This window comes from Hordeum vulgare, unplaced genomic scaffold (assembly GCF_904849725.1).
Source record: "Hordeum vulgare subsp. vulgare unplaced genomic scaffold, MorexV3_pseudomolecules_assembly, whole genome shotgun sequence".
Taxonomy (NCBI): Eukaryota; Viridiplantae; Streptophyta; class Magnoliopsida; order Poales; family Poaceae; genus Hordeum; species Hordeum vulgare.
Genome location: NW_025422489.1, coordinates 145,840 through 169,674, shown reverse-complemented (window position 1 = coordinate 169,674; position 23,835 = coordinate 145,840). Strand labels below are relative to the sequence as shown.

General features: G+C 45.4%; 1 protein-coding gene and 2 pseudogenes across 1 annotated transcript; all 3 read right to left on the bottom strand.

Moving 5' to 3' along the window:
• Positions 1-1,922: 1,922 nt before the first annotated feature.
• LOC123416970 lies at positions 1,923-3,130 on the bottom strand (annotated as a pseudogene).
• Positions 3,131-3,583: 453 nt separating this feature from the next.
• LOC123416971 lies at positions 3,584-8,980 on the bottom strand (annotated as a pseudogene).
• Positions 8,981-14,022: 5,042 nt separating this feature from the next.
• On the bottom strand, positions 14,023-22,225 carry LOC123416980 (bidirectional sugar transporter SWEET6a-like). The gene is made up of 3 exons (XM_045106838.1): positions 22,053-22,225; positions 20,553-20,672; positions 14,023-20,453 (listed from the first exon to the last, which is right to left on the bottom strand). Exons 1-3 carry the CDS (start codon positions 22,215-22,217, stop codon positions 20,352-20,354), a joined length of 387 nt encoding a protein of 128 aa, XP_044962773.1. The 5' UTR covers positions 22,218-22,225; the 3' UTR covers positions 14,023-20,351.
• Positions 22,226-23,835: the final 1,610 nt, after the last annotated feature.

The following is a 23,835-nucleotide window of genomic DNA, read 5'->3' as shown; positions in this document are numbered from 1 at the left end:
GAAAATAAGAAGTAAAGCTCTCGTTTACTTCAATCAAAAAAGGTAGGTCATAACACAGATTGAATTAGACCTTACTCAATCACTCATCGCTGGAAAAAGTAGAGCGATTTCCTCGCAAAAAAAGCACGAGCGAGATATTCTTCCTTAACAGGGATCTCAATTGCGGGAAGAAGTACAAAGGGCAAAGGCAGAAGTGGAAGGGTCAAACTCCTCTATCGGGGAAAGACAGGAAGGATAAAAGTGTAAAATCACTTGTTTGAAACATCTAAAAAATAGAAATGGCTATTAGAAGTTGTATTTTCGGTGGTCAAAGGGAAGGAATCAGAAAAGAGGGAAGCGCTCTCAAGGTAGAATCAGTTCCAGGCAAGTATGTCCATTGAAAGGAAAGAGTCCCTAAACAAAACAGACAGGTTTTCAGCAAATAAGACGGGTCCTGGTCTTCGGCAACAAAAGAAGCCGAAGCGAGAGCTCGATCAAAGAACCTTTATAGATCCTCATCATCCTCAGGTTCTGGATACACAGCGAGAAGGGAATCTTCCTGTTCGAATGGAAGATTTTCGAAAGAGAGGGGAGAAATCAATCACATGCGTGAGCGGATCGAGCTATTATATAATAAGTAACGGCTGAAAAAGCTATTCTTGGTAGATCCACTTGTCAAGGCGCGGAAAGCCGTGTTCCTTCTCAGCTCACGCTTTCCTGATTGATTTGAAAGACCCTACACACCACCGTATCCTTGGCTTTCTTCCCACTTTCAAAGAACTTGCTATCATTCTTTCGATTCTATCTCCTCGCTTTAGGTCTTATGCTTCTTATTAAAGGGGTTATGCCACTCCGAGTCCATCAGTGTTGAAGGAATGGACAGAGACAGGCAAAGACAAAGTACTGATTTGACTACCGATAGAGAGCAGAGCTAGAGACAAGATGCCTAGGACCTGGAGGAGATCCATAAGAACCAAGTCGTGGAGAAGATAGCATCAAACTGGAGATAATAAACCTAACTCTCCGTGCTTTAATCGAGAATGGATACAGGGTCGTCGAGCGAAACCTTTATTAGGGGGTAGACCTACCTTGTTTTGTTGACTTATTGCTTTCCAGCAAAGCGTGCCGGCCCTATCTCTAAAGCACCAAACTTCCACATTTTAGGAGATGCCCTATCTTCCCTTAAAGAGCCAGCTTATTGAATAGAGCTGTCACTCCTTACCTTACCTAAGACCCCTTCGGGATATCTTTTGAAAACCTTTTCTCTGAAAAGAAAAGATGTTTGCGATCCCTTGCCCGCTCGATTAAAGAAAGTGGGATCTGGCCTTGCATTTTTTAGATAGGGCTCCCTCACGGCATTCTTGCTCTTGCATTTGAAAGTCGAATCAGGATTCCATCTAGAGAAAGGTTCCGAATGGAACTAGTGAATGTGTATGCCGAACGTAGGCAGGTATACCTGACCTTTGATATTAAGCTATGATCTCTCTTCTCTCTCTTGAAGTTCCCACAAAGCGACTCTGAACCTAAGACCGGGTTGTGGGATGTCTTTTGATATTCTAAACTAAGAAAAACGCAATTGGATTTCTTTTTATATCCCTATGATAGGAAATGAAAGAAAAGGTCGAGCTTAAGCCGATTCCATTGCGGAAAGAAAAGAGGCTCTCCCATTCCCACCTGATACGTCAAAAGCAATTGACTAATAAGGGGAACCAACCAGTCGAATTCGATTGATTATGTCACTCCGCATTACTATAAAAGGGCAGCAGCTTTCTACTAAAATGGGCTTTGGCACTCCTTCCGCTATTACTCGAAATAATAATAATAGTGAAAGGGCAGTCGAATTTGTGACTACGTCAAAGGCTCGTTTCACTCGAATTTAAAGGCTGTAACTCCTACTTATTTCTATTAATTAAAGCTTGCCCATGGCTGCTTTCTTCCCATTCTTTCTTCTTTCCACTAATCTAATGGTTTCATTCTCCCATCGAGAGGTTATGATACTAGCAAGAGTCCTATTCTTCTCCTCTCGATCCTACCTTGGGTTATGTTTGACAGGGATGGTCAGTGAACTTCTATTGGTTTCAAAGGAGGATAGAGATCCATTGGGGAAGGCTCGAAAGGTTATTCGATATCAAGGTTGACCCTCGACGCGCCGCAGCCACTATTTTTACTCCTTTTATGCAATTATGAACGAAACTTTCTCGATTCCAATGCAACTTATCCTTTTGGAGTTGACGTAACAAACTACGCGAGCCTCCCGATGAAGCCAACAGAAATCCTATCCGAATACTAAAAATAAAAGGCAATTTCATTATGGTGGTATACCAGCCGCCAGTTCTGGAACTTCCAGTTCCAATCGGAGCATATAGATCCGTAAATGGATTTGTATGTATAGCCACTTCAGTCGTGCTCCTCGTTTCTCGAATGGAAAAAAAGTATCTTCTTTCTGGGAACATGCTAAACCAGAAATTCTTATGTTCGTGATTCTTCATCCACCGATGCAGAAAATCTTCCAGTTTTCCATTCTCATATGAGGCAGGAAAGTTTATGGGCAACAGGTCGGCACGAAGTGATTCATCATGTTCAAACATGAACCTTTCGCTCGTTGGGGACGGTTTATAAATCATCAAATTCCCACAAATGGAATGAGAAGTGGGTCCATGTAAATGATCGAGACCTCGCAAACAACAACGTTCCTTCCCCATATGGAGTTCGGGACCCAAAGGCAATCGTTGAGTGAACTGTATCTTATTCGTATTAGTTGACCTAAGCCGCACCATTATTGCAGGGGTGGGGCTCGGCCTCCGAACCGTACGTGGGACGAGTTTCTGCCTCATACAGCTCGGGCCGAAGACCGGGGAAGTTGAGGAGAGATGGGGAGACCCAACTGCTGCCGGTCGGGACGGACAGGAAAGGGGGCGGGGATAAGCTTGTGAAGAAGCAAGCTTATTGCCCCACCCCCCAAAAACAAACCGAACCCAGCAAGAAAACGTATCCGCTTTAGCAACAAAGCGCTCATCCCTTGCTTGCTGCTTCGCGTTCTTTCTATTCCATCCCAGTCCATTCCGGGATAGGCGGCTAATATAATATGTGCAGTAGTCGTCGTCTGACCAATCGGCCCGGACACCAGACCGCTTGTGCCCGCCCATTCTGTCTCGCCCTAAATGGAATGGCTCTCTTAGTTACGCTGTGCCCCGACCCGAGTCCCCACGTCCGCTTTTATCCGCCCGCAACCCGGCCAACACAACATTAGGGCCGTCCCCCCCATTCTATGCTGACCCGGGCCGGGGCTCGCTTTTTGGGAAGCCCGTTCCCACCGCGCTCACGGCCCGGCTGGCCTGCCAGCGGTAGTGGGAATTCTCCCGTTCCCTGGTCAAAAAAGGGTTGGTTGGATGCGGGATCTACTCCACGAGGAGCGGTACGGACGTAGATGATATCATCACGACCTCTCTTTGCGTACCGCTAGGGATGCTTAACGCCACTTCGCCAACTGGCATTACCTGCGCTTTCGTGTCTCTCAGTGTGGTCAGCACTGGGTGTTTCCGAGCAGCGAGGCTTACACCCATTCGCATTAATTCATCCAAAGTTCCTTACCCTTATGCACGAATTTTGGAATAAGCCATCTTCCTATCAAGGTTAAGGAGTCAACTGAGCATCTCAGCGGCGGGATTGAATACCCGGATCGAATCAGAGTTCACGCCGCCCGCCCTGAACAAATAGAATAGGAGGCGTGGGCCACAGGTCGCACATAAGCCATCGGGTCGCACGACAGAAGAACACCCAACATAAAGATGCACACTCCTCCATGTGAAATAGAAAGATTCATCTTCACTTTTTTGTAGTAGTCGTGACCAACAGCCATCAGCAGTCGGCTCGTTGGTAAGGCGAGAGCTTCAAGCCCGCTTTCTGGTGGCACACCCCCCAAACAAGCACCACTCGACGAGGGGGGGGCGGGGAAAGCTACAGGCCCAAAACCTTCGACCCTTCTTTCTATATGGGGGTGCCCGGGGCACCTCATCTTGTCATTTTGTTGCTCATTCCCCTTAGGCCGAAGTGTTTGGCCTTTACTTCGGAGCGCCCGCTCACGCTTCGCTGACCTATCGCGTGGTAAAGAGAAGAGAGTACGAAAGAATTGTAAACAGAGCAGACCGCAGAAAGATTCTAAATATGACAAGTCCCCCATGGATTCGATAATAAGGAAATGAAGAACGGGAACGAAACGAAATAAAGCATTTCTAGCGGATGAGCTTCTCTCCATTTTGTCTGGTAATAGAATAGGGCGGCTTGCTTTGACCAACACTCCACTTTTAGCTCTGTCCATGGAGCGTATGAATTTCCTTAAATGTAGATAGACCAAAAAAGGGAATAAAGGGATAGGAATAGGAATTATAGTACCATTGGAAGAAGAGGCACCAGTGGGAACATCTCTACTGACGAACCATTTCAATAGTACGGGTGCTGCCGTGCCACGGGGCACGACCATGGAAGTAATGAAAAAGAAGAAGTTCTGTAGTTGGACCATCTGCTCTATCCGTTCGATTTGAGCTTCTCCAGAGAAGATGAGACGCTAAAAATGAAAGTGTTCGCAACGCATACCGAAAAAGGGTACCTATGTTGCCGACCATTAATGACTAGTTCGAAGACCAGGAGCAGGGGCACGTGCCAAGAAAGATTTGTTACTTTCCCTATGGTTTTCGAACGTTTTCAATAAAACCTTCTCGTAGAAGTATTTTCACAAAGTTTTCGGTAATATTAGTAGATGCTATTCGAACCCTTCCTTTTATTAAGATTAGAATTCTTATTCTTATTATTATCTAATTATTCTTTTTTTTCATGTATATGCGTCAGACACAATCTACTAATTGATCTATATTCTGATACCCTACTATATCATAGTCTCTACTACTAGTATTTTTAATACCTCAGGAGCTCATGAGACTCTTTTAGTGAAATTCATAAGTCTCAATTCCCGAGCGATCGCACCAAAAACTCGAGTTCCTTTTGGATTTCCTTCTTGATCAATGACAACCGTCATCATATCGTATTATCATACCGTTGTCACGTTTGAGTTCTTTACATGTACGTACAATTACAGCTCGTCTTACTTCTGTCTGATCTTTCTAGAGGCATTTTGGGCACTGCTTCTTTGATTACAGCAACAATAACGTCACCAATATGAGCATATCAGTGATTACCAGCTCCTAAGATTCGAATACATATCAATTCGATAGCCCCACTCCGTTGTTATCCGCTACATTCAAAAGGGTCTGAGTGAGATGGATCTTGGAAGTCTGGTTTTTGATTGGATAGTGATCTCGGGCACGAGTGGTTGATCTTCGCGGGCCGTGAATGGCCATGGAAAGGAGTATTGATGTCAATATGTTCGATCGAGAAGATTGGACGATGAAAGACGGATCCTTTGTGGTTTGAATAATAGGCTGTGGTCTCGATATTGGGCTATGGGCTGATTGCTTTCTGTATGAGCCTCTTGTGATTGGGCTCTCGTGGGCGGATTACCCGATGTGTACTCATCTTCCAACAAAGAGGAGAGGACAGGGCTACTGCTGGTCCACGCATGAGAGCTCCTCTGTGTCTTTCCGGAAATTACTTCGACTCGCAAAGGTGATCCCAGCCCACAATACAATCAGTAGTTTACTTAACTGATATAAAGAGTTTCCCCTGCCTGCCCCTACTATCAATTGATAATACATAAATGATCCGGGGCTAGTGTTGGGTAGCCGGGCCCACTAGAATTCAAGTGCTTCTTATCGATTCAATACGCCCTTAACGGATCCCCGTGCTTTATCTCCATTGGGTGGAGCAAGACCCTTGTCCTATCTTTTCTTTACAGAGCAATAGAAATGATGGTTGCCCCTCGCTGCACTGACCAATGATATCTCAGAAGAGAGAAAGACTTCTATAACTTGCCAATGATATCTAGTGGGCACTACGAACTCCAGGCATACTGTACTTGACCACCCTACTTTGCTTTGTCCCTATTAGGCGAAATCAATACTTACTTTCAATTGGTAGAGAGGAAGAAGAGAACTGACACTAGTAATAGGTTGATGACTTCTCTTAACAGAACTGACACTAGTAATAGGTTGATGACTTCTCTGACTTAATAGCTGGCCGACTTCTCTTCATGGATCACCGTTCTATATAGTTAGGCGCAGCATCGCGTTTAACCACCTATCCCTATTCCCTCAATCGATACCGTCCAACTATCCTTTTATTGGGACAGCAGCATACTTCTCGTTAGGGACAATAGTTCCTATACTTAACTAACCTCTGTGCGCAATCACTGTTTGACACATCATTCTTTCAGCTTTTCGTTCTTGACGACTCTGTTTGACGGAGCCTGACCTTGAACTAGCTTTTTGCAACACAAACCACTATCTTTACTTTCCTTTAGCAATAGTATCTAACTATCAATTCATAAGAGTCAAACGGGTGGGTCCATCCCATCTATCGACAGGTCCTGATACCGGATCTGGGAAACAAGCAATACTCGCCGCAATTCCTTAATGAAAAAAAGACCTATCTTCTCTTGAAAGACTGTCCTTTCCTCGCTTGTTATTGTGATATCAATGAAAGAAAGCTGGATACTGACTTCTTCCCAAGAGCTCTATCAGCCCTGAATTCCTTAGCCATACGACTCTTCCTTAGTTTCCTAATGCTGGTGGCCCTAGCTAGTGGTGAGACGGGGCATATACTATTCTCGGTCTTATAACGAAGAGGTTGCCTAGTTTGAACCGAACACTGTACTTGATCTCTCGTCCTATCACAAACAAGTCTCTTCCCCCGAGTCCTAGTAGACTAGTCCAAGTAGTCCGGGACAATAGCGTCCCGTCTCTTCGCTGACCCCTGGCACACAATCACTATAAGACAAAGCAAGACAAACCTCTCTTATCCTTCTCGGCTAGAAGTTACAAGTTTCCTGTTCCGGTTTCGGCTTGAGGGAAGTGCCTGAAATCGATTCAATTCTTATCTCCGATTTCGAACTCCGGCTGGATTCTTATGACCAAGAGCTATTTTCTTGGTCAGAAGAATGGAAGGACAACGAGAAGATGGTTCGGTTGCTCCTGCTGGAATATTCCATTTATTTAATACTCCGACTCGCGTAACCCCGAATGGCAATGTTGTTATTGCGGTTGGTCAGATCAATAAGACAACAAGGGAGTCAGAATATTCTGATAATAGCAAACAGGGCTTTGGAATCTATGGAAGGAGCCTTCAATGCTTCTCCAGTGTCAACCATTAGTCGATAACAGAATGAAATGCCACAATTAAGTTGAAAAAGAGAGTCATTAAAAAGAGGCATGCTTGAAAAAGAGTACAGATAATATGTTATGGATGTGAGGAGCCTCACCCAGTACTTTTCTTACTAAACTAAAAAACTCTACTCTCCTTTCACAGCCAACCCACCCATTGCTTTTTCGAGCTCGATAAAAAGGAAAGTTCACGTGCCAATCCTTACCATTGGTAACTGTAATTACCAAGCCTAATCTTTCACTGAATACCGAGTAAAGCAAGCAAGAAAGAGGGAAGGAGCAGCTGTTTTCGAGCTAGGCTCGATCCCTTTTTCATCCACTTCTCGCTATTTTTAATTCTACTTGAATTAGTTCTTCCTAAGTTTAGTGAGGTGAGTACTGCATCCATAACTAGAGGACTTGCTTTTCTGCTTGGCTCCCAGGGGAAGTTGGATTGGATAAGAGGAATTGAAGCGCAAGGAAGGCAGTCGGTATTCAAACAACTATTCAGAGTTCCCAACTCTGGGTAAAGGAAATCTGTACTTGACGACTGAACCAAATCCTTTGCCTTTATTTATTCTATTATTTTTATATAGATCAGCTGAAAACAAAACAAAAATACTACTACGTTGGGACAATGACCCACCTTTCTCTGCTCAACCTGTCATCTTCTCTCCTCGCTCCCTGGGACAAATAAGACTATTTATTAAGTGATAAACAAGAGAAACTAGTGATATTATCTAAGCTTCTGGCCATGTCTGATTGGCATTCAAGTCTGCCTTCCATTGCTTGAAAAGGCCTAGCACCGTAAGTAGCAATTGGCTATGTCCAAACTCAAACGTCGTATTTTATCTAAGCACAGGAGTCGTAATAAGGAAAGAAGACATAAGAATGGGAAGTATCCGCTAGTTATAACGTAGTATAAAGAGAGCTATTTCATGGATCTTGGTCACAATAAAAAGAATCCAATAATGATCTATCAACTAAATGAGTTTATTATATAATCCCGTATCTTCAAGGTTGTTAAGATGATTTAGTAGATGTGTCGGTATCGTTTTCATCTGCCGTTGGGAGTGACTGCTTTGCTAATCTATCCTTTTATCCTTCTTTTCGGAGACAAGCACATATTACCGTAACCTAGTGATTAATATATCCTGTTGGTACTACTTCGTCGAGCAATCAATCCTTTTTCCATTCTTGTTCTGAGGTTGTCAGCTTCCTCCGATGGCACCACTTGTACTCTCTGTCGGAATCTGTAGACATAGTTTCTGGGCGTCTTTAAAAACTGATCGACATAGTTGTCACACACAAACCTGCGCAACGGCTTTGGAGTAAAAGAATCTCCTGCCCGGTCACACACATCATCTCGAGCGCGGAATCTACTACTCTAACAAGATACTCGGCTCGGGTAAATCATGCTTTCGTTATGCGAGGAAAGTGAAAGGAAAGAGGGAAAGGGAGACACTGGGCAATCCGGAATCGATGAAATCACTGTTTTTTCGCCTTGTAATATGTCCGGTTACATTCCAAAGATGAATCAGACCAGGAGATAGATAAGCGCTATGGCGGACACATGGAATAAGAATTTGAAAAGTAATGATCAACTTTATGGATCCATAGGTAGATTCACTTGTGAAGCTATGGGATGGGACAAGATTCAAAAGTACCAAAAGTAAGTTAAGTGGGACGCTGAGTTCATTGCTGCGATCGAGGGTCCAAAGCTTTGGGAGAAGAGGGGATCTGTACCTTCATCTGAAAACTATTCGCCGGTTGTCCGCATTCCTCTCCTCGAGCGAAAGGTGTTCCCACGCAATCGCTATCGCTGTTCCTACGACGTAGTCAATACGCATTGGAATAATGGCATCCCCTCCACCATAGTAAGAAGTAACGGGTCTACGCCCTGCTTCCTTGTTCGGTTCTGGTTACGGGAACGGTTGACTTTCGAAATAAAATACCCTTCTTCCCTGTTTTGCAAATTCACCTAGAGCTAGCGAAGCGAGTCCGTTTCCTAAGGACGAGCGATGAAGAGCTTTTTAGAATTAAATATTGGTCTACGCCCTCCTTTGATGCCCAGAGGAAGAAAAGCGAAGGCAAAGCAATGGCATGGGCATGAAAGGCTACGTAAATAAGTACTTCCCCGAAAGAAAGGGGGCAGTCTAAGGCGGGACCTATCCACTACTTGTGAAGTAATAGAAGAGAGGATTTCTCGTATCTAGCGGAAGTACCACTACCAATGCTAGGCTCCGTAGAAAGGACATCGGCTCCTACGCATCCTACGCATTAGCGAACCTACGATAAATGAAATACGAATTATTAGCGCTATTAGGGACGAGCTCCTGCTTCCTCGGTTTCCTATCCGATCAGAAATCCTATCCTTGCTAAAACCAATCCAATCCACGAAAAGCATCGTATTGTAACACTTGTTAAAAAACAAAAAGTGTTGTGAATTCGATTGAGTTCGAAAGCACATTCCCTTGCTAGAGATATTCCTTTTATTCATCCCGGATTGTGTGAATGCGTTCACACCTATCCCGAGTGGGTATAGTTACGTGGTTAAGTAATCCCTTCCTATGCGAGGTTCATTGTATGAGAGAACATAAGGAAAGGCTTGATACATCCATGTCTAGCTCATGTCGATCTTCGTGTCATTTTTCTTTCATTAGCTCAGTAGGATAGTCCACGTTGCTAGGATGTGTGGGTCTAGTCAGGTCGTGACCCTCGATCAAACCATCCTAGCAATGCCCTCTTCTCAAAACAGGCGTTCGATGTACGGATCATCGCCGCTTGTCTTTGGGGGTGGGATTTTGGAATTGGAAATTGGAATTGGAAGGTTTGACAGCGCGGCAAATAAGTAAATCTCTTCGACATAGCTGAAGAGAAATCGAGATTGTGTGTTTGGAGAGGTGTAGATTGTAGATTCCAGCCGAGAAGACCAGGAAAAGATAAGGATAAAGAATGTCATATATCTCAGGAGCTAGATCACTTCCCGATGAACAAGTCAGAATTGCCTCAACAAAAATGGATGGAATTGGACCGAAAAAAGCCATTCAGCTTCGTTATCGATTAGGTATCAGTGGGAACATCAAGATGAATGAGTTAACTAAGTATCAGATCGACCAAATTGAACAAATGATAGCTCAAGATCATGTTGTTCATTGGGAATTGAAGAGGGGAGAACGAGCAGACATCGAACGATTAATTTCTATTTCTCGTTATCGTGGAATTCGTCATCAAGATGGATCGCCCTTACGCGGTCAACGAACTCATACTAATGCAAGGACTGCTCGCAAGCAAATTCGGAAATGAAAGAAGGCTACCGAAAGAACAAGCAACGGATTTCGCGCTCATCCCTTGCTAAAGCGCATACGTTTTCTTGCTCCTTGGTACTTGTCTGATCAATCACACTGTTCATTAGTTCACTTGATTTTTCGTTCGATGTCTTGAACCGCTTACTAATCACGTATACGTATAGTAGGCCCCCTTCGCCACTCCACGTCTGGCCCGTCTTGGTCTCGCTCACTTCGCCCGCCTATCGTATCGGCTCGGCTTCGTCCGTCAAGCGACAGCTTCTGCCTCTGACGGCTTCACTATCGCTCATGACTGGTAGTAGTTGTCTCTATGTAGTAGTCGGCCTTTGTTAAGCTTCGCCAGAAGCGACTAGTCGCTTCCCGAATGCCTCTTTCTTGTACTAATTAATGTGTATGGTCTAGTCTTTCCAATGCCTCCTTCCTTGCCGCCAACGCACGCTAGATGGAGAGTAAGCAAGCTACCTTGCTTGCATTGCATTCGTTAAACGGTAGCTTCCGCGCCCTTCCTGCCTGCTTCAATTGATGTGAATGATCGTGTCTTCGACATCAATTTCAGTCTGATTAGATATGTCATTGAAACAAATCTGTTTTGTCTCTGTTTTCTTTTCGGATGATGAGGATGAGCCAGCCGATCCTAACATAATTTTGGAGGAGCCGGACGACGAAGCCTCAAAATCAGATAAAGATGTCTCCGACGCGACCGGACTTCCACTAGATTTTTATAGGGGTCAGGAGGGAAAAGATATGCTGTTTTCTATCAGTCCCAAGCGGATACTCCCCAGCTTCCACGGTCCGCTTACCGAGGAAGAGATGCGGGAGGACCCAGGGCCAGAGCAAGTTGGGTTGGGGTATAGAGCCGTAAGCGCGGTGGGGGTGACAGAGGATGTGCTCGTACGGTTCATAGTTGGGTATGATATTCTCGTGGATTGTTGGGAACGTCCTCTATATTCGAAATATGCCTTTCTAGGAGCATTACGATCTGCAGCTCAAATGGTCCCTTATGAAGTCTCTATTGGTCTTATTCTTATTGTGCGCCTTGTGAGCACGTTTGGATCCGCGAAGGCAATCGCTCGGATCTTCCCCTAACCCAACCCGGGAACGGACCGGAGGGAACCGCAGCATGAGGAATGTCCGCGTCTCGTCGCAAGGCTCATTTTGAGTTTTGGGTCATAGGGCGGGCAGTGCAGTCCGGGGCACAAGGGTCCTGGTACTACCCAGGTGCGAAGAACCCCGGAGGCGACTGCAATGAGCAAAAATGTAACTCACCGGCCTAAACGACGAGCAAACACTCGAACGTGAGAGCAAGGGATCACCCAACGAATGGACGAGCTCCAAGGAGGGAGGAGAGAGGGAGGCAAGAACCATGCTTTCAGAGAAGTGGCGGTCCGAATCCACTCTGACAAAATAAAATAACAGACTAAGCCGTGCCGTAAGGGGGGCATTCTCCACACGGGACGGGGCCAAGGCCTTCATGTATGGGTGACAGATCGGCCATAGGAGTACTCCGGGATATACACCAGGGCAACTAATGTCGAGCATACGATGATGCCGCCCGTTTTCATTTCGTGAAAGTCCCCGGCAGAGGAAAGGGCTGTAGGTGATGGCGCGTTCTGCTTCTTAGGGCGATGAAATCGTTCCTATGGGATCGTGCGTGGCAGCTGGTATAGATGATGATGAAAGGCGGGCCGCTTGAACCGGGACCTATTCTCATAATAGGCAGCAAGCAAAGCTAAATAGGAAAGGGGGCGACTGATGACTGCCTTTTTCGTCAGAAATCCAAAAGGGTGGAATGTGGAGCTAATATGGCTGGCTACAAGTATAGCCAAAGAAAGATGAGACGAGACGGACTGTCAGAGGACGCAGCGGGACTACCAGGGGAAAGCCCGCCCCCGCTAGCTAACATAGATATCTATTCTCGGTGCGCATATTCGAGATTTAGAATCTCTTTCCGACCAGGCCAGGCCGAATCGGGCCACCACTTGGGATGGGAATGGCTCAGCCCACATGCATCATTTGATGAAAGCACTCCAGTCCAGTCGCCTCCGATCAGTGGCTTGTCAACCACCGGACCGTAGCTCCTCACCAAATGCCCCTGCGTTGGGGCAACACAGCACATGACTAGTTCGCTCAAGGACCACACCCTCTCGAGAGCAGGATGCCGGCCGAGATGGAGCGCCAACCTAGACTTTCCTTGGGCTTGCCTTGCCCCAACATCTAAATAAAGGGCGGGCGCCGAAAAGGAAGCAGTGACGCCTTTTCGACGAAAGCTTAGCTTGGTAGGCGCAGCTTACTCACCCTACTCCCTTAGACAATGCAATGCTCTGAACACGAAAGTTTGCAGTTCAGCCCTCTTCTCCCATGCAGAGTCGCAGGCAGCGCCTCGGATAAAAGCACGGACGAGCCACATGCAGGGAAACTTGCACGTGTGGTTCTGGCCGGGGACCCCGGTATACTGTACTAATATGTGTAGGTCCCTGTAATTCGAGTGAGATTGTCATGGCGCAAAAGCAGATATGGTCCGGTATTCCCTTGTTCCCCGTATTGGTTATGTTCCTTATTCCTCGTCTAGCAGAAACTAATCGAGCTCCGTCTGATCTCCCAGAAGCGGAAGCTGAATTAGTTGCAGGCTATAATGTAGAATATGCGCGGGATGCGATCCTTAATAGTTCACTGTTGGCGGAAGCCAATGTCTCGGGGACTCATTCTGACTTAAACAAGGGGTGGGTCTTTACCAACTTCCAAATCCAAGATTTAGGGAAAAAAAAGAGGGGCAGGGCACTCTTCATTCTTCATTCGAAACTCATGAATGTCGGGTCGGAGGTTTTTGCCTTGTTATCAAAAAGGGGAGTTGGGTAAAGCAAACTCCCTCCTTGGACGAGCACGGGGCTTAGTCAAGTAGAACCGGGTTGCGCTGCTTGATGCTCCGATCGAAAACAAATCAGTGGGGCCATGCCGGTACGACAGAATATGCGTTAGAAAGGTCAATCCCTCCCCCCCTTTTTGATTTTTTTAATGAAAAACCGGGCCGAACTTCTAAAAAGCAGCCCACCCGCTTCCATAGAACAATATCGCGGCAACGTAGACCTAAGTGGATTTATTGGATCCTGGGGAACCATCACAAGTACGGCCGGCCTATAGAACGAGAATGCCGTGTCGTCCAGCGGAGCTTAGAAGAAGGTGACTCGGAGCCTAAGGAAGGTGACTCGCGCAGACAGCTGACTCCTTTTCAATAGAAAGGAATAGCCAAACCTACCCAGCTGGCTGGTCAATCTCAGTGATCTTATCGGCCGGCAAAGCGGAGACGGACGACCACGGTCCCGACCTTACCAGCACCGTAGGTTTACTAATCAATGAAGCCCCTCAACCTACTATCTTTTCTTACAAACTCAACCAAGCCTAACCAAACCCCATGCTCACGACATGTTCTTGATATTGATTGAGTTGGAGGGAGTCAGAGACTACCACGGAATCCTTCCATAGTCACCCCGGTGACCTTCGTCACCAAAGCGTCACGACAGTTTCCAAGACCCCTCATATAATCTCCAGTGGGGATCAGTCGGAGCACGTAGGAATGCCGACCACTACATAAGCCACGTCTGGCTGAGGCGAGCAGCAAGCGGGGGAGAGTATTTTGAAGTACAAGAACGTTGGGGTGGGACGCTAGTACTTAAACTAGGGTTGCTTCTTAGCGCTAATCTTGCGTTTTTCAGCAGTTAGTTGTAGCGCGCCTTCCCTCCTTCTCTCATTTCGGAAAGATTTGGCAGTATTTTCTTATGATGACCTGGTCGAGAGAGTACGAAACATCGGTGTAAAAGATTGAGTGGGATGGTTATAGTAAGGGGCGAACCAAGTGCTTGCGCGAAGAAGCGAATCAATCAGAATGGAGACAAGGAAAGGAGGAGAGGCGAAACTCAACAAAAAAGGAAAAGGGAACTCGACCGACTATCATGAGCGAAGCGAGGGAATTCCTTCTGATTGGATCCCTTAGGAGAGAGACAGAAGGTATTATGAAATAGAATCAGATCTTTGACGATCCAGTATTAGCTAGCAAGTGTATGGACTCAGACTTTGATGACTCCCTAGTGGCCAGGGAAGCGTTAGCTTCACCCTTTGAACGTCTCATTTACTCTCTCTAGCTCTCGACTTTACGTATAGGAATTTCAGGTACATTGGTCGATGAAAGTGAACATCTATCTTATCTTATCTTACGCCACTTACTCTAGTTTTACTTTGTGGAAGACGTCCGATTGAATGATCTCCAGTGGGTTCTATTACCATGTGTACCCAGGCCTGCTTCCTTCTTTTTTACCAGCCTCTCTGCTTCTGTCAGTATAGAGGAAAGTCTTCAATCCCTTGAGAGAAATCAAAAAATGGCCAATAAAAGATACCTAGCATGACACATCAGCTACGCCATCTGAGCCTGTCCACTTGCTAGTCAGGAAAAATAACCGCTCCGTTCCGTGGGCTTCTTTCGCTGCTCTCTTCACGCTCGCTTTACGAGTGCAACCAAGTTCAATAAACTGTTCATGCTAATTCATAGACTATGCTGGTTTCTATCTAAGAGTCCTGTGAGACGCTTCCTTCTCATACACATCTGAAGCAACGTTTGATCATCCGCATTAGAGAGTTTTGCAGGTCCTTGAGAGAACGTTATCCAGTCAGTTATGACTTGACCATGGTCTGAGGTGAAATTGGTCCTGGTCCATAAAACGAAAGGTGCTGGGCAAGCGCAGAGAAGTCGTCTGAAGGGGAGTTCCATAGGAATGTTCAACTTCGATCAACCTTGGTTTGGTCCCATGCCTAAAAAAGAAATAAGGTCCAAAACAAAATAGGGGTGATATAACCCACTGCTCGCCTAAGAATGTACTGACGTAATCCCTACTATGGCTTCCCGAAGGATCCAGCTGCTAAGAGGGTCCGAGCCATAACGGATTGATGTGACCGTAGCGGCGACTGGAATCGATCTGAATGAGGCAGTTATGGGACTTTTCTTATATAACAATATATATGGAGGAAGGATTCAAAAAAGGTGGGGGTCAAGGTGTATAATACGAGCTCCACTTTCAGGCAATGAGCTAGCTTAACCCTGATTGCTTAAGGTTTAATACAGTCATGTTGGATCTGCTACTAAGAAAGGAAGAGAAAGACTGATTGCGACAGCTCAACCGGATGAGACATCTCTTATTTACAGAACTGTGCCAACGTGTGCCTACATTGTTTGATTTACCAGTTCCGGGTATTGGATTTTGGAATAGAAAGAATGAAACTAGTACCAGCTTATCGCCAACCGTGCTTTCTACCAACTCCGCCAACCCCAGACGGGAATATTGATTGCGATTTAGCCGCACCTGAGCCCGCAACTGCTGCCTCTACTCCGCCTACTTCTTGTGCCGACTTCGCCAGCCTCGCGGGGTACCGATTTCCTCCTGCTTTGTGTGCGTGCCATTGACTCCTTTAATGGGTCGAAACCTACTTAGTTCTCATTTTTATTTCGTCTATACAAGAAAAGAAGGATTTGTGTTTAGCAAGACAGAGAATTGAATAAGTAAAAATAAAGTAGTGTGTACCCTTTACCGAAAAGCAAATATGACAGATAGGGTACGACATATTGCTTATTCCTGATTGATCTAGTTGACGACAGTTGCCTTGTTGGACCGATTGTGGATTGGAATAGAAGTTTCTTATATACAGATATTCGTGTTTACTGATTTCGCATACTGGGAATGGAACTTGATGTAACCCATTGGAAACTCTCTTTGAGACTCATTATCTGTTATATACGACAGGCTAATTAAGTCCTTAAATTTAAGAAAGGAGTCTTTCCTTACTTCCTTACACAAAACTGTTATGTTGTTATGCTGCTCGTGCAATCAAAACTTAGAATAGAAGAAAAAGAGTTCCCTCGGGACCCATCCTCTTCTCCTTCGCTTGTGTGACTATCATGAGAAGAATTCCATTCCAAGAAGTCAAATAACAAGAAAAAGAAACGAGGTCAAGATCCGTTGTTACCAGTACCGACGAAATGGAGAAAGTGTCCTCCGGGAACGCAATCTACTACATTAGTTGGTGTAGCCAAAGAAGAGGATATCCCCTTTTTTGACCCATTGGTCTTCAGACCAGACCCATACCATAGCTACAAACACTTTTGAGTCGGAGGAGACTGGCCAGATCGCCTTCTTGAGGCTCTCTGGGCTTATCGGACGTCAATCTGTATAGCCACTGGTCCCCTTCTCCTTAGTCGTTGGCATGGACGCCATTCTTCCCAGTGAACTCGACGATTCCTTCCCTGCGCGTTCTGCTCGACGACGATATGACTGATAATCAGAAGCGAGAGGCTCTCGAAACTTGACCTCCTCGATTCGATCGATGGGAGAAAAAAAAGGTTACGAGCGGCAGAGCACGCACAAGTCTATCAACGTCAACTCAGCCGCGCTTTGGACCGATCCTACGAATAAGAGGCATTAACAAAGCATTTATGAGACACCATACTTTCAATAGGCAAGGGCCAGCCCGAAGATCAACGGGATCTTTCTCCAAGCTAAGTTTCTACCCCCGAGGGAACCGGCCACGATGCGTGGGGGTATCGGTGCTGATAAACTCGTCTCCGCTCATCTTACCTGGAAATGGAAATAAATTCTGGTAGATTACCTACCTCATCTGAGATGAAGGAATTTCCTACTTAAGATTCATATGCCTATTTTGCTGTTGATGTGGAGGAATTGGTACTAGCCTACTCGATATGTTCCTTGCCTGGTTCGCTATAGGAAGTGCTTTCAGCAAATGAGGAGGGGAATATTCATAGGTATGAATCTTCCGTCAATGGTTAAGGTTGAAGTGAAGGCAAACCTTCTTTGAATTTTGATGCCTAATTATTTAGCTCTGGTATTGAGAAAGAAACCATTCATACGGCCAGGTCACAGGAATGCTTCTTCGGCTTACAATTCCGAGTCAACAACCGTAACTCGAGCACTTAGCCCTAGCTCTTGCTCTTTCCTTCCTTGCAACGGGCTGCCTGTGTGCCTACTAATATTTACTTACCTCAATGGTGCGCTAACTTTAGAACGAGGATTTGCCAAATTCGTATTAGGGGGGGCTATGCAGCAATTCGACCACTGTTACTGTACTAGATATCTCAGGCTTATCCTAAAGAAATTATGGCTTCGCTTCTCTTCTTCCTGGTGATGGATATAGTCTCGATGGCTTTGCCCAAGTATGGCATAAAAGTAAAATAGGATATCCTTCAAAAGGGAATTTCATGTGTGAGCACCTTGCCTCTTTTAGGGAAGGCTATTTACCAAGTGAGTCTGCGCAGCATGCTACGAAACATAAGAATCATTTGGAATCCCATTTGCACCCGGATTCAGCTTCTTTCGAACTAGCAAATGCACTTTCAGAGCCAACAACGGATCGGCTTGGCCCATTCCCCATCTGGGGAAGAAAGAGTACCTAGATCTGCATCTACTAAGTATGCCCTGAAATTCATGTTATGATCCGGTCTTTCCCAAAGCTAGGGCTTCTTTTCCCATCCCTATCCTCCGCGTCAACCTGTACCGGACCCAGAGTCAAAACTAAAAAGAGAATGAAGTCTCGAAAACTCTTAATTAATAAATATTCGTGCGCCTACTTTGCTTATCCTTCTCTGCCCCATTATAGATAGTTGGGTAGAGCGAGGGATATCGGGGAAGGAAGAAAAACCTCCACTTGTTTTACGGATTCACATACTGGTTGGTATGTTCATCAAGTTCTCGATTACTACTTACGGTGCCCACTGACTCCCTTTAATGGTACGCAGTCCCTGCCAATTTCTCGAAAGAAAGTGCTATCCACTGAGGGGCAAGCGGAGGAAGTGCAGAAATCGCGTATCCGTCTTATCCTCGATGGAGTACAGTGGCTATAGAAAGAAAGGAAGAGTTCGATTGCTTGGAGAAGGTATTCTTCTTGGTCGACGGGACCTCCCCTCTTCTTACCCAGAAAAGGAAACGAGTCACTTCTTGCGGAATGATAGATCCGTTTGTCTTGCTCTACCTAAGCAGGATTGAGTACGATGATGCTCCCTACCTATGTGTACCTCATACTTTTCGGGCTAGAAATGCCATATAGTTAATGGAACTATCCATTTTGGTCGATCTTGATTAGTAGATTGCCAACTTCTTCTTCTTCTGATAGGAATCTTCCCTTTATTAGGTGGCTATAGCATAACGAAACAAGTAAAGTAGGTTATTCTTTACTAAGTTGGTTCCTCGGCTCGATTGGTAATGCAGAAATCACCTGGGCTTGCAAGCTATGTGATGTGACATACCTGGCTCAGCTCAATCCTACGACGAATACCTTCTGCGCCTACGACGAATACCTTCCTTTCCTTAGCGGAACAAACACTCCTATCTCCTGCTAAAGCTGGATGCGCGCCGGCACACGGGCCAAAGAGGACTAAGGAGAAGGGATGCCATACTAATAGACTGGGCAAGCAAAGCAAGGCAAGCGTTGATGACTCTCGATTGAAAGGTTAAGAGAAGGATGCGCATGGCACGTGGAGCTAGCGACTTCGCGTATTACTTATTGATCGAAAGTAGGGCTTACAGCAACCAATGAATACATACCGGGAAGGGCTGAGAGCTACCTACTCCTTACAGGGCTGCGTTTACCCATTCCTTGCCTAGAAGAAAAAGAATAACCATCTTCCCTCTTCTCCTCCCTTCACACTCGACTAGAGGGCGGGATTCTTTCATCCAATTGATGGCACTTTACTGAGACTGGAAAAACGGGTAAGAAACCCCGTAAAATCGATTCAACTTGACTGTCATAATTAAGAAAGTGAAGAGATAGGGGTCACGGATTCCATACGCCCGCTAGACCCATTCTTAAAGCAATGCGTAAGGCTTTCGGCTTTCACCGTAGGTTAGGTTCCTCATCTCTCTCAGATGTAGTAGTTCCAGTTGCTCTGGTTGTCTCAATTCATTCGATTGTGATAAGGCAAGAAAGCTAATAGTTGAACAGGTGGTGAAGTCACCAGTACGGTAATGATGCTCGGCATGTGGAAGTTCTCGTTTCTCAACGTGCCATTTGGTTCTAACGAATTGAACTACAAACGGGCTTTCCTTTATCCTCCTTGTACGCCAACCTACTGACAAAACAGGATTTCTAGCTGCCTCCTCCGGTGAAAACGAACCAGTAAACATATTATTAGACCTAGGAAAATCAGAACTCGTCGAACAGAAGAACCGAGTACTATAGAATCTGAAACACACATATGCGAGCTATTAAACATACCATTCCTATTTCTAAATAACAACATATTACCGCAGCGCTAAGAAAAGGGTTTGAAAGCTCTAAGTGGTACGATAAGCGGAATGAATCAAACGAAGTGCATCATGAGGGTTGGGGATTTAGCATACGCTCTACTATCAATTATAGGTTCACCTATGCCCCAAGAAAGAGGTGCAGAGGTGGAATTCAATAGATTTAAGCAACTTCAGTATGCGGGTAGCGATGCTTTTTGGAATCCAAGAGAACTTTGAATCGGAGGAACGACCAACACAGCTGGCATGGCTTTGTTGAATCAGGATTTGATGACAGGAACGTTGTTGAAATAACTTCTTTACCCCCCGTAAAATCCTTTATGCCTGATTTCAGTACTAACAATAAATGGCTAAAAACATCCTATTTTTTATGGTAAAATATGGAAAATCATATGGGAAACGAATAACGAATAGAAGTAGCCTAGCCTTTTCTTTCAGTCTCGGTCTCTAGATTCCCTTGTTCTTACTGTAGCTAGCACTTGTTATTGCAGTCAAGGAGCCAGGAAGCGGGCGGGCCTTCAATCACATTTTAGCTTGACGTTCTTCTCCTTCTTGGGGGTCGACTTGTAGTAGCAGGCGTACAGGACGAGGCCGAACAGCGCACCGAGGCCATTGGGGATCTGCAGTGCACGAACGAAGACAAGAGCCGGCACGGTTAGAGAGACACTCTCAAGTTATATAAGATTTGGTTGGAACCTGAAGATGGAGATATTACTGACCGTGACGTAGAGGTCGAATTTGATGAGAGCGTAGGACGTCCAGCAGACGCCGTTGAGGAAGCTCACCAGCGACAGGAAGAAGGGCATGTACTCGACGCTCTTGGTCTTGATCACTTTACCCTGCACGCAACCCACAATACACATTAATTCCTCCCCGCAAAAATATATATTCATTAATTCCAAGCACAGGATGCAACAGCTCGAGCGTTCAAAAAATATATATATATATTACACAGACATAGGTAATTAACAAGATTGATTCTATGTTCTATGTAAAATGTAAATAAATTCCACAGGTAATATTGGTGAACTCTACACCTGGACCACATGACCCACGAGAAGAAACCGACATACAGGATCCCTTTTCCGTTTCAACGTGATCATCTCACAGAGTTGGCAAGGGAAGATCACAAAAAGCACAGACTGGTACAGGGACACATGTACTATCTCCATCCAAGAACACATGATTCGAAATCTGGCACACCTGAAACTTGCATCCCCTAGGTGAACACATATGTTTATGATGAAGCTGAACATGGCAGATTTCATTAGATGAAATATTCCTCCCGTTCCAGACCCGTCACTCAACAGCCAACGAGTTTGGCGAGAACAACAGAACAAGTTTGGTTGGCTAATCAATTGTACAACAGAACTGCCTGTATTGAATGCAACTGCAAGTAACCAAGGATACCGCATCGATAATCAGAGGACACGTAGGGGCTACGGTATCTTTTTAGGTAGAAACGAACAATAGGCCTTTTGACGGAACATAGAGCAACATGTTCTTGGGATGTGCCACACGAACACCATGACAGTTTAGCCCAAAAGGTAGCACGTTGGTTTTTACTGGTAAAAAGGGGGAAAGAAGAGATTTGACACGATGGTTAAAACAGGACCATTGATGCATCTTTTAGAGATGGATTTGGTTCCAAAATTGGCTTCCGCATCCATGCTTCCAGAACAAACAGCAACTAAGGTATGCTAATAGTGGTACATAATGAATGCCTCAACTATAACCTAATGAGTCACTTGCCCTGAGTAAGCTGCAAGATCCTTCACAGATCACTGTGTCTAGATCATGCAACAGATTTGAAAGATGATGGCAACCCATCATTAATCAGTAATCAGAAAAGAACCTGGAGACTGGAGAAGATGAATATGGCTAATCTGTTTTTAAATAGAAGTTCCAGAAGAATTAATATCGGCTTTTTTAATCTTAAACAGTAGAACCCCTGAATCACCAATCCATTCTGAACTGCAAAGGCAACGTGTCACTGACAGCTGGGTCCAAAAAATCCTTGACTGACCCAGCAGTAAGTGACCATGCACGACAACTTAACCTATGAAACCCTCATCCACACAACACCAACAACATCACCGCCGCCACCAACCGAAGGGGAACGCACGCCTATTCCCCAACAATATCACTAACATCTACCAATATAGATCTAAAAAGACATCTATGCACGTGGATCAAGAGCGGGATCGATGGGTACGTACCATGATGGTGAGCGGGGAGGCGTACATTGCCGAGCCGAATATGACGCAGAGGATGCCGTAGAACACCCAGAGCATGCAGTTGAGCAGCGTCGCTAGGTACGGGTCCGACTTGAACTCCTCCACGTCCTTGTTCTTGATGATCCGCCAGAACGTCGGCCTGCACATGTACAAGCAAAAAGCAAGCGCCCCCTCATCAGAATCAAACCCTAATTACCAACCACCTTCCATAGAGAGTAGACTAGACAAGCGGACGAGGGGGATGGCGGCGGCGGCTTACACAGGGGAGAGGAAGAGGCCGAAGGAGATGACATTGCCGACGACGTTGCGGGCCGCGTCCGGGGAAATCATCTTGCTTTGCTCGCCGCGAGCGGGTGGGGACTTGGGATTGGTTTGGATTGGACGGCGCACGCGGCGAAAGGGAGGGAGAGAGAGAGCCAAAGCAATTGAGATTTGGGAGTCGGTTGAGGTCGAGGGATTAGCTTATATAGATAGACGCGGCGGGGGCGCGGTGTTTATCCGGTCTCGTGTTAGATCCTATGATTTGGTTAGTTAGCCTACGAGAACAAGTCACAAGTTTTGAGTTTTACTATGCATCCAGTTCGTTGCTATCTCTATCTTTATCTACATGGATATTAACACGCACTATTCTTGAGAGTCAAGACACCGTTTTGCTTTAAAGAGCAAAAGAAATCCCAGATAATTACTAATGCACCGTTGAGTACACAGATTCTTTTCCTGTTCGTACTGGAGTATAGTAAGGAAAAACTGCTTGACCGAATCAAGGTCAAGATAACTAGTGTGATTCCTACACTGGGAGAATCGTGGATATGTAGGGAATAGAGAAATTCCACCCGCCTAAGTAAAGAACTGTTACAAATAAAGAGGAAACTAATAAGGATAAGTAAGAAACAAGAAAAAAGAAACCATATTTGATACCGGAATATTCGGTTTGATAACCTGCAACTAATTCCCCCTCTGGGTAATCTTTCACATTCGGCCAAAGAAGAAATTCTAAAAACTAGAAAGCCTATAGGCTGACGCCAAAGATTCCATCAAAAAAAACCATATTTTGGCTGTGCTTCTACTATATCAACTGTACTTGAACTGTTAGATAATCATAGTCGATAATAACATCACAGCTCCCACCGCTATTGCAAAACCGTACATGAAACCTTAGCTTCATACGGCTCCTCTATGATCAGAAAAAAAAAGGACTGTTTCGGTATTATCCCCCTGGTTTATCAGTTGCAGGTGAATCCTGTGAAACATCTCTCTCGAGGCTAGTAACAACACTTGGAAATGAAAAATGAGCTTAGCGGCTGTACCGGGTCAGGACCATAAACACCACGAGCCGGTTAAGCAACAGAAGCTGTGGGCGAAAGCACACTCGTCATTCTCAGACCTGCGGTCGAGGTACGTGCGAACAAGTTCCCATTCTCTATGTTTCATGGCCTATCAATGAAAGTCGGTATCAGGCTGGCTCGCTTGGCGGGTCGTCTCCTTATATACCTAAATCCTCGTTTCACTCATCTGTAAAGGTCTACCCTTCGAAAGGTAGGTTGAGTTCCCCCGTATGTAGCCAGCCACACTCTACTCGCAGGTCAAATATTGGCGTAGACAACAGAGAATGTGCTAGGTAGGAAACCGAAGGAACTCTTACTATACGAGAATTTTCAATTCAATATGACAACCGATCAGAAGGGATTGGACGATCCCAATGCGTTGCCCTCCTTCGCAATACCGGAACTATCTGACCGAGCTCCATCAACACAGAAAGCGGAAG